This window comes from Gymnodraco acuticeps, unplaced genomic scaffold (assembly GCF_902827175.1).
Source record: "Gymnodraco acuticeps unplaced genomic scaffold, fGymAcu1.1, whole genome shotgun sequence".
NCBI lineage: Eukaryota > Metazoa > Chordata > Actinopteri > Perciformes > Bathydraconidae > Gymnodraco > Gymnodraco acuticeps.
Genome location: NW_022992351.1, coordinates 4,108,845 through 4,122,881, shown reverse-complemented (window position 1 = coordinate 4,122,881; position 14,037 = coordinate 4,108,845). Strand labels below are relative to the sequence as shown.

The following is a 14,037-nucleotide window of genomic DNA, read 5'->3' as shown; positions in this document are numbered from 1 at the left end:
TGGTGCATGTTCAGAATCAAAACACAAAGAAATCAGACAATGGTACACTATACTGTGCAGGCTGCGAAAAAACTGACAAGCCTTATATTTGCCTAATCTGATTATAATCAAATTAGTAGTATGCCAGTTAAACAAAGTTACTCGAATATCTGCAAAAAAGCAAAAATCAATAACGGATGTGAATAAAACGCAAAAATATATTTAGAAACCGGTTGAACTCTTCTGGTGTAAGAATATAAAGCTCATATCGACACGTATTTAAGGTAATAGAGAAATAAATGCATTCCTCCACCACAAACACACCAATTGCCACAAGTACACAAATATTGCACACTGTATGGTCCTGTTTACAGAATAATACTCTTAAACACATTTGTTCATCATTGTGCAAAAACTAATTTAATATAGCATATTCTATCAACATTTATGTCATTATTATCAATGCCAGAGTTCTTAAGCGTACAATAAGCATATATATGACACCCTAATAAAGCTGTGAAGTGTCACATTTTGCAGTTCAAAGCTAAGATAATTCAATTTAAAAACTAGAAACACACTAAATATAAACCAATATGAACACGGATATATATTTTTGTCAACAGAAGTGACTATAAAGATATATTTTCATTTTGAATAAAGTGCATCTCCAACCACAGAAGGTATTTCTCCACAGTGCCACAAATACATATCAAACCGATCTTAGCTTTTACTTTGTAAGTGTCTGATATATTTTGCTGTGAGTAATTCATTCAAGAGGCAATGGCAGTTAAGATGGTAAGTCAAATTATTTTGATGTTAAAATGCTGCCTGACTGAACACTCATGACTTGAAATGCAAGATTATAATAAAGGGAAAATGTCGATCATACTCAGCAGAATACATCTGATTCTTGATAACGTGTGTTTTATGTGCCGACTCTCGGCAACACTTGGTTATTCAAGGCCGTGTGAGAGAAAGAGAAAAAAAGTGAGAAAGCACTGCAGGGCGGACAGGCATGCGACCAAGTCCCCCGCCCCCGCCACACACACTCATGCTCTCCTGCACCCTCGGCCCCACGCGCTGAGCCGAGCGGGCAGTTGCAGCCCAGTGGAGCGGCACAGGGCAAGGGGGAGGGATGGGTGAGCAGCGGGGGGAGGGGGAGAGGTGCACAGAGGGCGAGAGGCGGCGGAGAGAAGGGGAGGGCTGCCGGGGCGGCGCTGGGAGGTCAGTGGCTGTGCAGTCAAGCGTACCAGTGCGCCTCTCGCTCTACCCTTTCCCTCTTGTTTCTCTCTCTCCTTCCTCCTCCCTTCTTCTCTCCCTCCCTGTGTTTGGATAGGCCCACCGTGGCCGCCGCAGGGGAGCTTTACAGGTAACGCCTGGGCTGTCCCCCCCCCCATCACAGAGGAAGTGAAGGACAACTTTAAGTTGTGGTTGGTTCATTCTACTGGAGTTTCAGTTGTGTTTTTAGGATTCAAATGTTGTACTGACAATTATGGAATCTTCATGTAAAGATCAACACACTTTAGTTCTATTAAATACACTTCCACACTATTCAAAATACACCACTTCAAGGTTAGAACTTCCTCTCTGCTGAGGTTTCCGGGTCACAATTTAACACACTACACTACACTACATTTATGAAATAAAGGTCCAGTTAATTTGAATGATGAGCATCTTGTGTTGTGTAGGGAAAACCAGGAACTCAGACGATCCTGATTCATGCTGGAAAAATGAAATATAATCTTTATCTGTCTTTTATCTTTCTCTTACTGACCCTTTCTTACATCTTTATTGCTCACACATTTGAATGATAACCTAGACCTGTGCCCATAACTGTACAACACTGTGGAATGATATCAGTAATCCTGTGTTTATACAGTATATGTTGGCATATTGAGTGCACATGGATGTGCGGAAGTAAAACTATGACATGACAATACTGTCTGCAAAAGGCTTGGTGTGACAGAGTGAGCCTGTAACTATCAGAGGATATCACATGGCAGAAAAACACAAACACTTCTGTGCACACATACACACACACACACCGCACACACACGCACACACACACACACACACACACACACACACACACACGCACAGACACACACACACAGATGTTAGGAGGAGGGTTTTAGAAATATTGCCGTTGGCTTTGTTGTGATAAACCACATTTGGCTGATAGACAGATGCTCCAACTTATTTCAGCTGCCTGTTAACGGGGTCCACACCCAAACACACTTGCATCCAGTCATTTAGTAAGCAACAATATAAGAAGCTCACACACAATCACATACACACTTAGCTCTTTATCTCTGGTATCTTGCTGAAATGCACACTATGGAAGCCAATGGCTAATTTGCAGAATTTAACTAGTTATTTACCTGAATTATTCATAGATAGAAAAACCCACGAGAGGCACAAAATAGTTTTTGCAAGAGCGTGTATACAAACGTTAATGTGTTTCTATTTGGGTACATTCATTCCAAATTGATCTTTATAAGCGTGATTAAGACCACAGCGCGCAGATCATTACAGTCTCACTTAATCTCTAATTTGTCCAATAATCAGAAAGAGATGCACACAAAAGTGCACAAAAACACTCTACACCACCGTAGTTCTGCACACTTCTGGGCCAATGACCAATTCTGGTGTTACCATAGCAACATATCTTCAGCAAAACACACAAGCAAACATAAACACAACAAAAACATATAAAACAGACGCAGAGTAAAGAAGGAAGTTAATCTAAAAGAGGACTCCGCATTAAGTAATAGCTCAACTCCTATTATTTCACATAATATGGAGCACTGTGATATTAATTATAATTTCTCCATCAAAATTATTGGAAGTGACATTATGAAAATGTAATGAGAAAGGCTATAAGTTCTCTGTGTGTGTGTGTGTGTTTTAATTCCACTTGCAAGAGGAGCCCTTGATTGGAGGAGGTCTTTACGAGCCGGAGGAGGGGAGTGTAATTTCCTCCCGGCCTCCGCCAGTTCCGCTGAAATAACAGAGCAGAGGAAGCCTAGCTCTCCCAGGAGGAGACACACACACACAAACTCACACACGCACACACACAGCAAGCAGGCAAGTAAGCCAACCATCGCGGGCGTACAAATAATCACAGACATGCCTGCATAAAGATACAAACTAACGCTTAAGTATGTACAGACAAAAACACTAACATACAGAGCTAAGAATAAACTTCAACACCGTACACCATCTCGAGCATTATACAGTATACATACGAAAAATTACATATGGTTCCAAAAATAAATAATGTGAAAGTGCCTGGTTATCACAAACTAACAGGCCCAATAAAGAGCTAGCCCACCTTGACAGCTAGTCTTTAGCAGCATGTAAATACATGTGAATAAACAACATTATCAACATATTTAAATTCTACACTGTTGCGTGTAACAACAGTTCAGTTTGTGTCTGTCGTTATAAACAGCTTGTGCCCGGCCCGACACTGCAAATGAACTTGCACAGGTTTTGAGCAGGCAGGTGAAAAGTCTTCCCACCAGCTGCTGCACTTTTTTATGATCACTTGCCTCATGCCTATAGCGAAACAAGATCACTCAAAGTTCAGCCGTCAAACTTTCAAAATAAATGACTGCATGAGGTAATTTGTGTCAGTCGGCAGGCATATAGTGTGTGCGTGTGCGTGTGCGTGTGCGTGTGTGTGTGTGTGTGTGTGTGTGTGTGTGTGTGTGGTGTGTGTGTGTGTGTGTGTGTGAGTGAGTGAGTGAGTGAGCGAGCGAGCGAGAGAGAGCTCATCAGTAAGGGAGTGCTTGCTGCCATGCCCTGAGGGGAGTCAGTGGAGAGAGAGGGAGACGCCAGTACAGGCCATACAAGTCCCACTGCCCTCCCTCCTCCGCCTAACCCTCACCACCTCACATGGAGCTTCCAACATAGTTATCCTGCGTGTGTGTGTATGTGTGTGCGATAGTGTCACGGTCCTTTTCACTTGGTGGGTAAGACTCCAGACTCTACCACTAGACCACCACTAGACATGGAAAGGGAGAGGAAGAGAAGCTACAACAACAACCTTAAGGCTCTCATATCCCTGCTTACGTCAATAACAAAGTTTTACTCCGTCACAGCTGTAATTGAAGTGGAACTGCACAAGCCCTAGCAAGCCAACAACCAATCACTCTGGTATCTGTGATGAGCTTAAAGATAAGCAAACACGGTCAGATTCTTAAAATCCTTTTGTAAATTAAGACAACAAAAAAAAAGGAAATGAGCATTTCTTCTATTTTTTCCCCCCTGCTTCCCACTTCCCTCAGGTAATTTGCTTGGGTGAACCCTATGTGTCGGGGTACAGGTCTTCATTCTAGGCTGTGAGAAGTGTCACCAGTTTACCTGTATCACTCAAACACCTCCGGCTTATCTAAACCGCCTTTGCCTTGCGTGCCTCACACACAATAATCAGCGGTAGCCACGCTCAGTAGCTCGCTAAGCCTCTTACACCCTTCCCTCAAGATTAGTGCTTGGGAGCGACGACAGATGCGCTCCGTGGTGATAAAAACACACACACGCAAAGACACATACACTCACAACGCACCGCACCTGTGTGAACAGATTTGGAGACGGTGAGCCGGCAGTGTGCTTGCTCAAAGCTGACACACACACACACACACACATAGTGGTAATGCTGTAATCGTGACACACCTGCAAGGCCTCAAGGTTTGGCATCGTGCCCCTGGCCAAGCCACGAGGGAAACACTCAGCAAACAAAAGTTCAGCAGACAGGTGAGGAAACAGATTCAATGGGACAGAGGAGTCCAAACAATAACACTTAACGTCAAACAGCCACACTGCTCAATGCCTCTAAATAAAAGGATCACTGCATCAGTGAAAGGCTGAAAGTTGATTTGATATTCATGCTGAGAAAAATTATCATCAAAGTTGACATGTGTGCCTGTGGGATCCTCACCACCAAGGTTACAGAGAAAGACAACGCTCCAATACAGTATACACAGTATACACTCACACACTGTTTCATGCACGCAAAGCTGGATGACAACACAAACAGTGTAATTAATAAATATAAGTAGGATATGCCAAATCCTTCTTTCACACAAGCTATACCTAATATTACTTTTTGGGCTATTTAGAAAAAAATAAAACAAAATAAAATACATTTAAACAAATGAAGCTTTGAGGGTATGGATTGTTAAGGCACATTTGTGATGTTGGGCTTTATTAATACAAAATATATCAAATTGACTTGATATAACAGCCAAGCAGGCACTGTCATTCATCATCAATTTAACTGAGTAAAAGAAAATCAAAACAAGTTTTAATAGTCAAATCAAGAGATATTACAAATACTTCACTGTCTTTTCACAACAATATTTGTATTACAACAATATCTCTCCAAGATCTGTCTGCATGCATTGTGCCCTTTGGCAAGTTACAACCTTTACTAATGAGATGAATTATTGACCACCACAATGAAAAACCAGCATCTCTTCACCTCACATATTCAATATATTGATAATATGCCCAGCAAGAAGTGTCTTCAAGTTAAAACAAAACTATAATTTTCATGTAGATTCTCATAGTTAACACATTGACTCTACAAGTATAGAAAGACAGTGCAGCAGTAACAAAGTGAGACAGAAGATGAATTTCTCTTACCACTGGAGATGAAATTCGACAGCCGGGACAGTCACAGATCGGAGGGTGCACCTGTAAGATTCCTTTGGACATAAGAGTCTTGAGACTTTTTCCTGGAAAAACAAATAAACAAGAGAAACATTTTTAGTGAATACTACCAAACGTAAACGTATATTCTCTACTATGACAAAACATGTGATAAGGTGTTATCAAATTGCTTGAAATTGTGTCTTTTCAGCCCATTTCAGGACATAAAGTTTTCGAGACTAACCTTGTCAAAAATCATCCAACAACACAGTAAGTATCTGAAGGAGTCAGCCCCTGCAGTAAAGCTTGACTTTGCTCTGCACATTTCTGCCATGAAGTTTATTTCTACCCAAAGGTCAAGTGTGGTGAGCCAGAGAGACAGCAGCCTACTGTCATCTGTCTATAGCAATCGGTATATTAAACTATGAGGCTACCAATTTTGACCTGGGGGCGACACCCTCCCCCCACACATCCTAACGCGTGTCAGTTCTGCCTGAGTAACTTTGTGTGCGAGTGTGATGAGGGGATGCAAGCACAAAGCCTAATTATTGCATACAAATACTATGCTATAAATGCTCACCTATAAGATTACCAGAACAGTATCACTGCTCTGATGGCGTCAAAGTTGTTTTTACCGGAAAATCGAATAAACTTCTACTATATGTAATGTAGCAATAGATGAAAGCAAATACACAAGTAATATTCAGTTAAAAATCGCAATATATTGCATAATCGCTACATTTACCAAAAACTGTGAGGTTAAGATGACAAACAAAACGTTATTTTTAAAGAAGAAATCTCAAACCTTACATGCGTAAAAGTGTCAACACCCATGCACAAGTGCAGTTGCACTTAACGGAACGATTAATCCCATAATAAGGAAAATCTACTGTCATTGAATTATCTATGTCTAACTTTCCACCTCAGTCCCGGACAGTTTACTTGAAATGGCCCGGTTTGGTCTATGATCCAAGGCTAACTGTGTTCGCAGGGTCTGTGGAGGATATGCGCCTTTTCTCATCTGTCTCCTTACGCACTGACTGCTGTAGTAACCCTTTCACTCCAAAACCCAGCACCAAGCCACGAGACCCAAGTTTGAACTAAGCGAGCTCTAAAAAGTGTTTATTTGATGGCTAGGGTGCTCTTTACAACGAACCGAGGAGACAGTTGTCCTTACCTTTGTGTCTTATACTCCGTTTCCAATCTTTGGCAGTCTCTCGTCCACTGACAAACTGGAACTCGTTGGGGGTGAGCCACTCGCCCCGGTATTTAATTGAGGGTCCCTTACTACCTTGACACAATTTATTGATATAAAGCAAAGCCTTGTTTTCCCCGCACTCCACCTCGATGCACGGTTCCCCGTTGTCGAAGAAGGGCTGAAAGTCGGGGATGGAGGAGAACCTTTCCAGCATTAAGTCGTCCGTGTGATGGTGGAGGTGCTGGTGATGCAGCGCCGAGTCGTGGAGCCCCAAATACGCGCGGTGATGGGCGAAAATATGGTCGTAGGGCGGTGGGTGCGGGGTCACCACGGGGATAGTGGTGGCATTTAAAGGGGCCAGGTATTCGGACTGGTTGAACGCAGTCAATGCCATGTCGTCTCCATCCAGCCTCTCCTTTTTGATGGCAGGCATGTTAGTGGGAGCCGAGCGTCGGTAACAAGTGAAAAGCTGTTCGCCTGATCCAACTTCAGCGTCCTCTCCGTCAGTGAGTTGGGCTGACCCAGACTTGGAGACGCGCCGCTTGGTTTTACGCAGAGCCTCCGTATCGCCGTGAGACAGCGGTCTGCCGAAGTTGCCGGATAGATTCCCATTCAGTAGTTTCCAGCTCGCAGCGGCAGCAGCGCTCTCCGCCAGCCTCGCAGCTCCTACCTCCCACATTTAATCACGCTCGCTCTGTTAATACCTGACATGGTAGCCCTGAGCCCCGGACATTATGTTACCTACGGTGATCATTACCAGTCGCAGCTATGCGTCGTCTCTCTTATGTTTTGTCCTTGGGGAAATTAGAACGACATTTTTGTATTTCACTATAGGCAAAATGTTGAATCGACTGCAATGCAATCTATTAAAAAAAACGGACTTCAATTTAGTTATGGGAAGTTTTCGAGTGCTCAAGATAGGCTACAATGTAACAGATATTAAAGACAATAAACTGATAAATATACCTAGTATATTTTGCCTTTTACTTAAAACAATGTGGCAAATGGCATTATTTAAAACCTTAAGCCGAACATATCAGGCTTGATATTCCTGAGTAGTATTTTCGCAGGATTGATGCAGTTGAAAGTTTGGAAATAGTTGTTTTTAACCCCTGTGTATGTCGTAGAAGTCACGCTGAAGTTCACAGACCCAGACCAAACAAGATTTGCACTCTCCGCCGCTTCTCAACTTGGCCCATTTAAACAGCGGAGGCTCGGCAAGAGCCACAGCGAAGAGGGGGGACTGCGAGGGACGGCGCTTCAGTGTTCAACGCAGGAACCATCATTAAATAGTGAGGATGAGGAAGTCCACTGTCATTTCAACCCATGCAACTGATTCTTAAACTCGTTTTAAAAGCTGAGTCTTCATATCCACACATCGTAGTCCAATATAATTTATTATCTTTAAATCGTTTCTTCATTTGTTCAATTCATCTGTGTTTATTGTGTGTGGATTCAACCATCTTCATTATATTCCACCTATAGTGTTACCCCTGACCTTTGCTCCCCCAACTTAACACTCAGATAATGCAGCCACTTCAGAGAGCCTAAATCTGCTTAACTGTGTGCAGAACTGACAGTGTATACAAAACTCCTACTTAATCATCACAAAACTTGAATAGGCTGTTTTTAATTACGAAAATCTGACAGCATCGGTTGGTGAGATTATGTATGCTTTCACAAAGTGAAGAGTCTTTGAAATAGCAACAAGGTGGGTCTGTGCTTTAGACTTTTCACACCATGGGTGGGATTCCTGAAGTTATTTCTATGAATAAGAATGACCAACAATTTAGCTCAACATTATTGGAAGTGCTTTGGTTATTATAACAGATATAACTCCTATTACCACTAACCAAAACGTAACCTTTATCAGAGATCCTTGAACTGTTTTATGACCTAATCATGGGGCTACAAGCAAGTGTAGATGTAAAATCTTTCCAAATAATAAATAATGAATATGTGCAACCGTGGCTGCAAACATGCTGCTTTGAGTGAAGTAAATCCTCCTCAGACTGGAACCACATTTTCTGAAAGTTCTTTCTCTGCACGCTGTCTGCAGGGCATGTTTCTCTGAGCTCCTGGAGCTTGTGAGCAGGACCACATCTGACCCCCATCAGTGAAGAACCACCCAGGTGGATCCACCACCAACACATGGAATAGCCATTCTAGCGGCAGAGGTGGGGTCCAAAGCGTTGTGTGTCAGGGGCCTATAAATCAGGTCAAACTGCCTCTGACACACACAGGAAGGAGGCACGCCACACCGCAGGCGGAAGCGGTGCACGGGCAGGCCAGAGACCACAGCCTGGCCAGAACTGGTATAATGCCTACAGCCAGGAACAAGCAGGCAAACACACTGCAGACATTTACAAAAACACATGCTAGCTACCTCACCAAAGACAGTGACGAACCGTGGACTGGCATTTTTACTTTAGAAACCTAGGAGCTGTGAGGTCTGAAGGGACTGTAATGGCATTAGTGGGTTTGTGGATCAGATGAAGGCAGAAACAGATTTACCTTCACAGCCAAAAAAACATCACTTATCTAAAAACTGTCTTTAAAGTGAACACTGTCTAAAAAAAAGAGAATTTGAAAGACAACATTTTTGTACTAAACAATAATGTCACCACCCACATGTTGGCGAGTACACCTAACAGGAGCAGTGACATAAATCATGAGCTGCTGACATTTATGGCGCATGTTTACAGAGCTGATTCTAGGAAGTGGAACACTGCATTTCAGAAGAGAAGCTCTTTGATTCGGTCTGTATCAAACCAGCCCTCACCACATCGAAATGTCTCGATGGAAACCTTGTTGATGAGTGCGTTGGCGCTGCAGGTTGCAACATCGGGAGAGCCCTGATGAAACTAGTCAGAAAGGGGACACCCATGCCCACTCCTTCACCCACTCCCTGTCCTTGATGTGATTCATCCTCGATGGCTCATCACAGAGGGGTTCCCCAAACATGTACGTTGACAACACTTTAGCTTTCACATCTACAAAAATTGGCTCATTTAAACTGAGTAGATTTTTCCATCAGCCTGTGTATCTCTTTCATAAAAATGTTTGATATGAGGAAACCTTGATTAACCTTTCTACCAAACTTTTCTGTCTTCTACAACTACAGTGTGGCCGAATACCAAAATGAAAGAAAAAAACGAACCACTGAAAAACTCACACTTCTCCTACACTACATGAATTTACAATAAACTAGGAAATACCAATATCAGTAGATACTTGAATTACAATACAATGTTTTTGGTCTAATCGGAAATGACCTTGCAAGAATGGATTCAGATACCCAGTTATAATAGTCTCTTAGTAATATTTGTTATGAAAAAACCTTTAAATAACAGATGTTGTCTTAGATTTTACAGCAATATCTCTCAATTGAGATACCTCTATTGTCAGACATTTTGCTCCCAATGTTATTTATTTATTCCAGTTTATATCGGTAAGACTTTTGAAGCATATGGTATTCCTGTTCCAGTAACTGAATTGAAAATAACCTGTTTTACTTATTTGTTTTACATTAGACATTTATAAAACTCAGTAATACTGCAATAAAATGAAAATAATAGATGATTGGCTGCTGCTTTTTGGTAAAAGTTGCCAATTTGGAAGTCCCATTACATGTAGAGAATCATGGCTGTCTATAATACAAATTGTTTGTGTGGCAGGTATCATGGATCAACGTTATGATGGAAAAGCTACAGTATTTTAATATGGGGGATTTTGCCAATAAAATAAAATGCCTCTCATTCTGAGGGGAAAGCTTCATATTGCCTGATAATGTGACATACAGTCCAGAACCAGAAGATATTTTATTTCCTGTCATAAAAACTTGCAGAAACGTAAAATAGGCCTACGATACTTTTTAAAATATGAATCAAGCTGCTCATCAAAACTGTTGGCAACATGTACTGGTGCTCTAATAAACAGTTAACAGAGTAATAATTACTATTACTTATTTCACAATAATGGTAATACTATACAGGCATGACATCTCTACGTATTTCTTACTCAAAACGTTTTGAATACGGTAACTTTGCCATGTTATAATGCTGAAATCCTGTCCATCCTCCAAATGTATTTCATGTCCTTTCATTTCCATTCATCGTCCGACGCGAGCCCCCCTAACGGGGCCCCCGCCTCTGCGCCGTTGTTGGCAGCGGCCCCGGAGCCGCAGCGCTGCCGGCGGGGGAGAGAGGTAATAAATAACCCGGGGAGAGGAGCGGAGACCGCCGGGCGGTGCACAGTCTGACCTGACAAATACTCACTGGAAAACCATCAGAGAGCGAGAGCCCACCCCTAGCGCTTGGAGCCAGCCTTTCATACATGAGCTACAAAATATATAGGCCTAGGCCTGCCCCTACTGGAAAAAAGAAAGAAAGGAAGACAGAAGCCTCTCCGTCTCTGCCCCCGTCCACATCCAGACACCACCGGAGACATGGCGAGAGTAATTAACTATTTAGAGCGGAGTATGAGACTTTCTTTAGAAAGCCTATGTCTTCTCCAATTAACATAACATAGATGATAGGAGTGGGTTAGAGAACAATAAATCAACAACGTTTGTCTTGAGGATTGAAACCAAAATGAACACTTAAACTAGGAGATGGAGCCTAAAAACATCCAAACAGGTTTTCTCTTGGTCACCAGCTCTGTGACTCATATCTCAATGTTAAATCAAAGCTTGAGCAGCCAGTTCACCAATTTAGATGTAAGGCTACCATGTTGGTAGCCTATATCTTATCTGGTGAGATCACTAAATGGTTTACTGATTCAAATATGTCCTTCCTTCTTTTGCAACTCAATATGTAGGCCTATAGGTGATCGCAAAACACTTTCAAATAAATTCTGTATTGTTCATTCTGTTGCTAGTCCAAGCTGTCACATTCAGTTCAGTATAGCCTATACAAGAATTGCATAGCCTTATCTAAATAGCGAATTTCCATGATAAGATAAGCAAATGATGATTGTGTCTGTGGCTTCAGTGGTCTTTGAAGAAGGAATTAACATACCTATTCACTCAGTGACAACAGTGATTTAATATAGTCACTTCCTAAAGATAAACAGAGATTTGTTTGTGCTTGTACTGAGTAGTGGTATAGCCATGAAAATACTTTTTTGTCAACCAAGGTTTTTAGAGATTTCCATCACCACAATAATGGAGAAGAATGGAATTGTATCTTTGGTGCTTGAAATATAACATTCAATATCTCTCGGCACACACTGTTAACATATTTCAAAGGACTGTTTCTATTCAGTTTCAATTAAAACCACTGACATCCAGAGAACCAAGACACACAATTCTAGCCACTTCTAGTTTTTTTGTTGTTTCCACAAAATATAAGAGAGAAATGTTGTTTGTTACAATAACGTTTGTCCAGGAATTGCTGGGCTGAAGCTCCATCACCAGTCACCTGTGACACAAACATACTACATCCTCATCCATCACCCCCACCTCAAGAACCATTACTTCCACCTCACTGCACACTGACTTCATGTAATGGCAAAATGGACGTGATGTACTTAATATCTGGGCCATGACAAAGATGTCACATTGCTAACCAACACAGTACAGTACATAATTTATGGTTCACCACTTCATCTATCTCAGTCTTTACACCAATATCCTCTGCTATGGTGAAAATTAGAGAAGAAAAAGCTAGCCAACACCTCTCCCTTCAGGACAGCCTTCTGTTGTAGTCATTAATACTCTTTAAATCTATTAGCTCGCCTGCTACTTTTTGCTGACTCATTCTCATTGTATCTATCCATGATACTTCCTAGGGGTCCTGGAGGGAGTTTAGCCCTCGTAAATTGGAATTTGTGGAATTTAATATCAGAACATGTCTCTGGGCTTTGAGTGTACTGTGTTTGCAGACATGGAGAAACACCATACATTAGAGGGGGACATTTTGGATCACAGTGCAGAATTTATGACTAGAGAAAGCAATACTTTTGGCGTGTCTATACTCTCCATCTGATGGTAGTGCAAAACACCACATCATATTTCAAAACTTTTGTATTCTCAGTATGTGTCCCTATTGCTCACCAGGCAGAGTTTTTAGGCCCCTGTGTGCAGTCTCTGATCACTATCAGCCCCTTCTTTCACTAAGGTTTAAGACAAATTTCCCCTTCGTTTTAGGTTTCAAAACATTTTTAAAAGTGTATGGCCCTGAAAACACAGAGACCCTGCTGCTATTTGTGTGGTATAACCTAGGCCTTAAGCTAAATCTTCAGCTGAAAACACGTCCAAAAATTCCCCCCAAAAATGTTTTCAAACTGAGCTAGTGTTGGAGTAACACAGTCCTCCAACTGCAGAATTTCAGAGTTGGCAAGCAGGCAGAGTAACATTAGACCCTGGGGGAGGGTTGAGGGGGGTTATGCTGTCGTGCCGGCGCCCTTGGCCTCCCCCGGCGGATCTGGGGGGTCAGGCGGCTGTCTGTGATCCCACACAGCGGCTCTTCCACATGGGATTTATTTTCTTGCTGGATGGGCAGGCAGGCGGCCCAAGAGGATTCTCATTTTAGACCAGCGTCTGTAGCTGTCAACGCCAGCCGACAGAGGCGAGCGGACACCCAACCCCGAGTACCCTCCCTCAACACTCCCCTTTGGACTCCCTCCCCTCCTCCTTCTATTCCCCGTTCACACACAAACACACAGCACACACACAGAAAACAATGATTTCACAGCCTCTCATTTTGTCTAAATAAAACGCTCACTTATATTATTATGAGGCTGGAAACAACAAATAAACAAAAAAACAACAAAAAAATTACATAATTGTTTATTCAGTTTTACGTTTGTCCTTATCTTTGATTATAAAGCACTGGGTCTATCTAGCAAAAAATGCACAGCATCTCCCCTTCCTCCCCAGCGCCGTTAATAATTTGTGCAGTGAAAGATAGCGTGACTCTGAGTCTGTGGGAGTTATTGGCACAGTATTCTTCACCATATTTGTGCGAGGCAGTGATAGGAACATAAATTATTTCTTATCTCTTCCGCAATCCATTTTTCAAAGGGCTCACTCTATGTTTGAAGGGTAGCAGCACCAGCAGCCAAAGCCCAGATAGTAGGCTACATTAGCCTTCAAGAGATCCGACTCAGTGATTTCAAACAATGCAATAAGAATAGAACTCATTGATATGGGCAGCGCCATATATGACCATAATTTAATACCAAATTAGGCTGCTGGAATCCAA

General features: G+C 42.1%; 1 protein-coding gene across 1 annotated transcript in view; it reads right to left on the bottom strand.

The window, feature by feature from the left end:
• Positions 1-7,990, bottom strand: part of samd11 (sterile alpha motif domain containing 11) — a gene marked incomplete in the record, with an annotated part of 34,610 nt that extends 26,620 nt beyond the window's left edge. Inside the window, 2 exon segments of the mRNA XM_034209463.1 lie at positions 5,629-5,720; positions 6,812-7,990. Coding sequence (XP_034065354.1) covers positions 5,629-5,720; positions 6,812-7,511 — 792 coding nt within the window.
• Between the last annotated feature and the right edge of the window lie 6,047 nt (positions 7,991-14,037).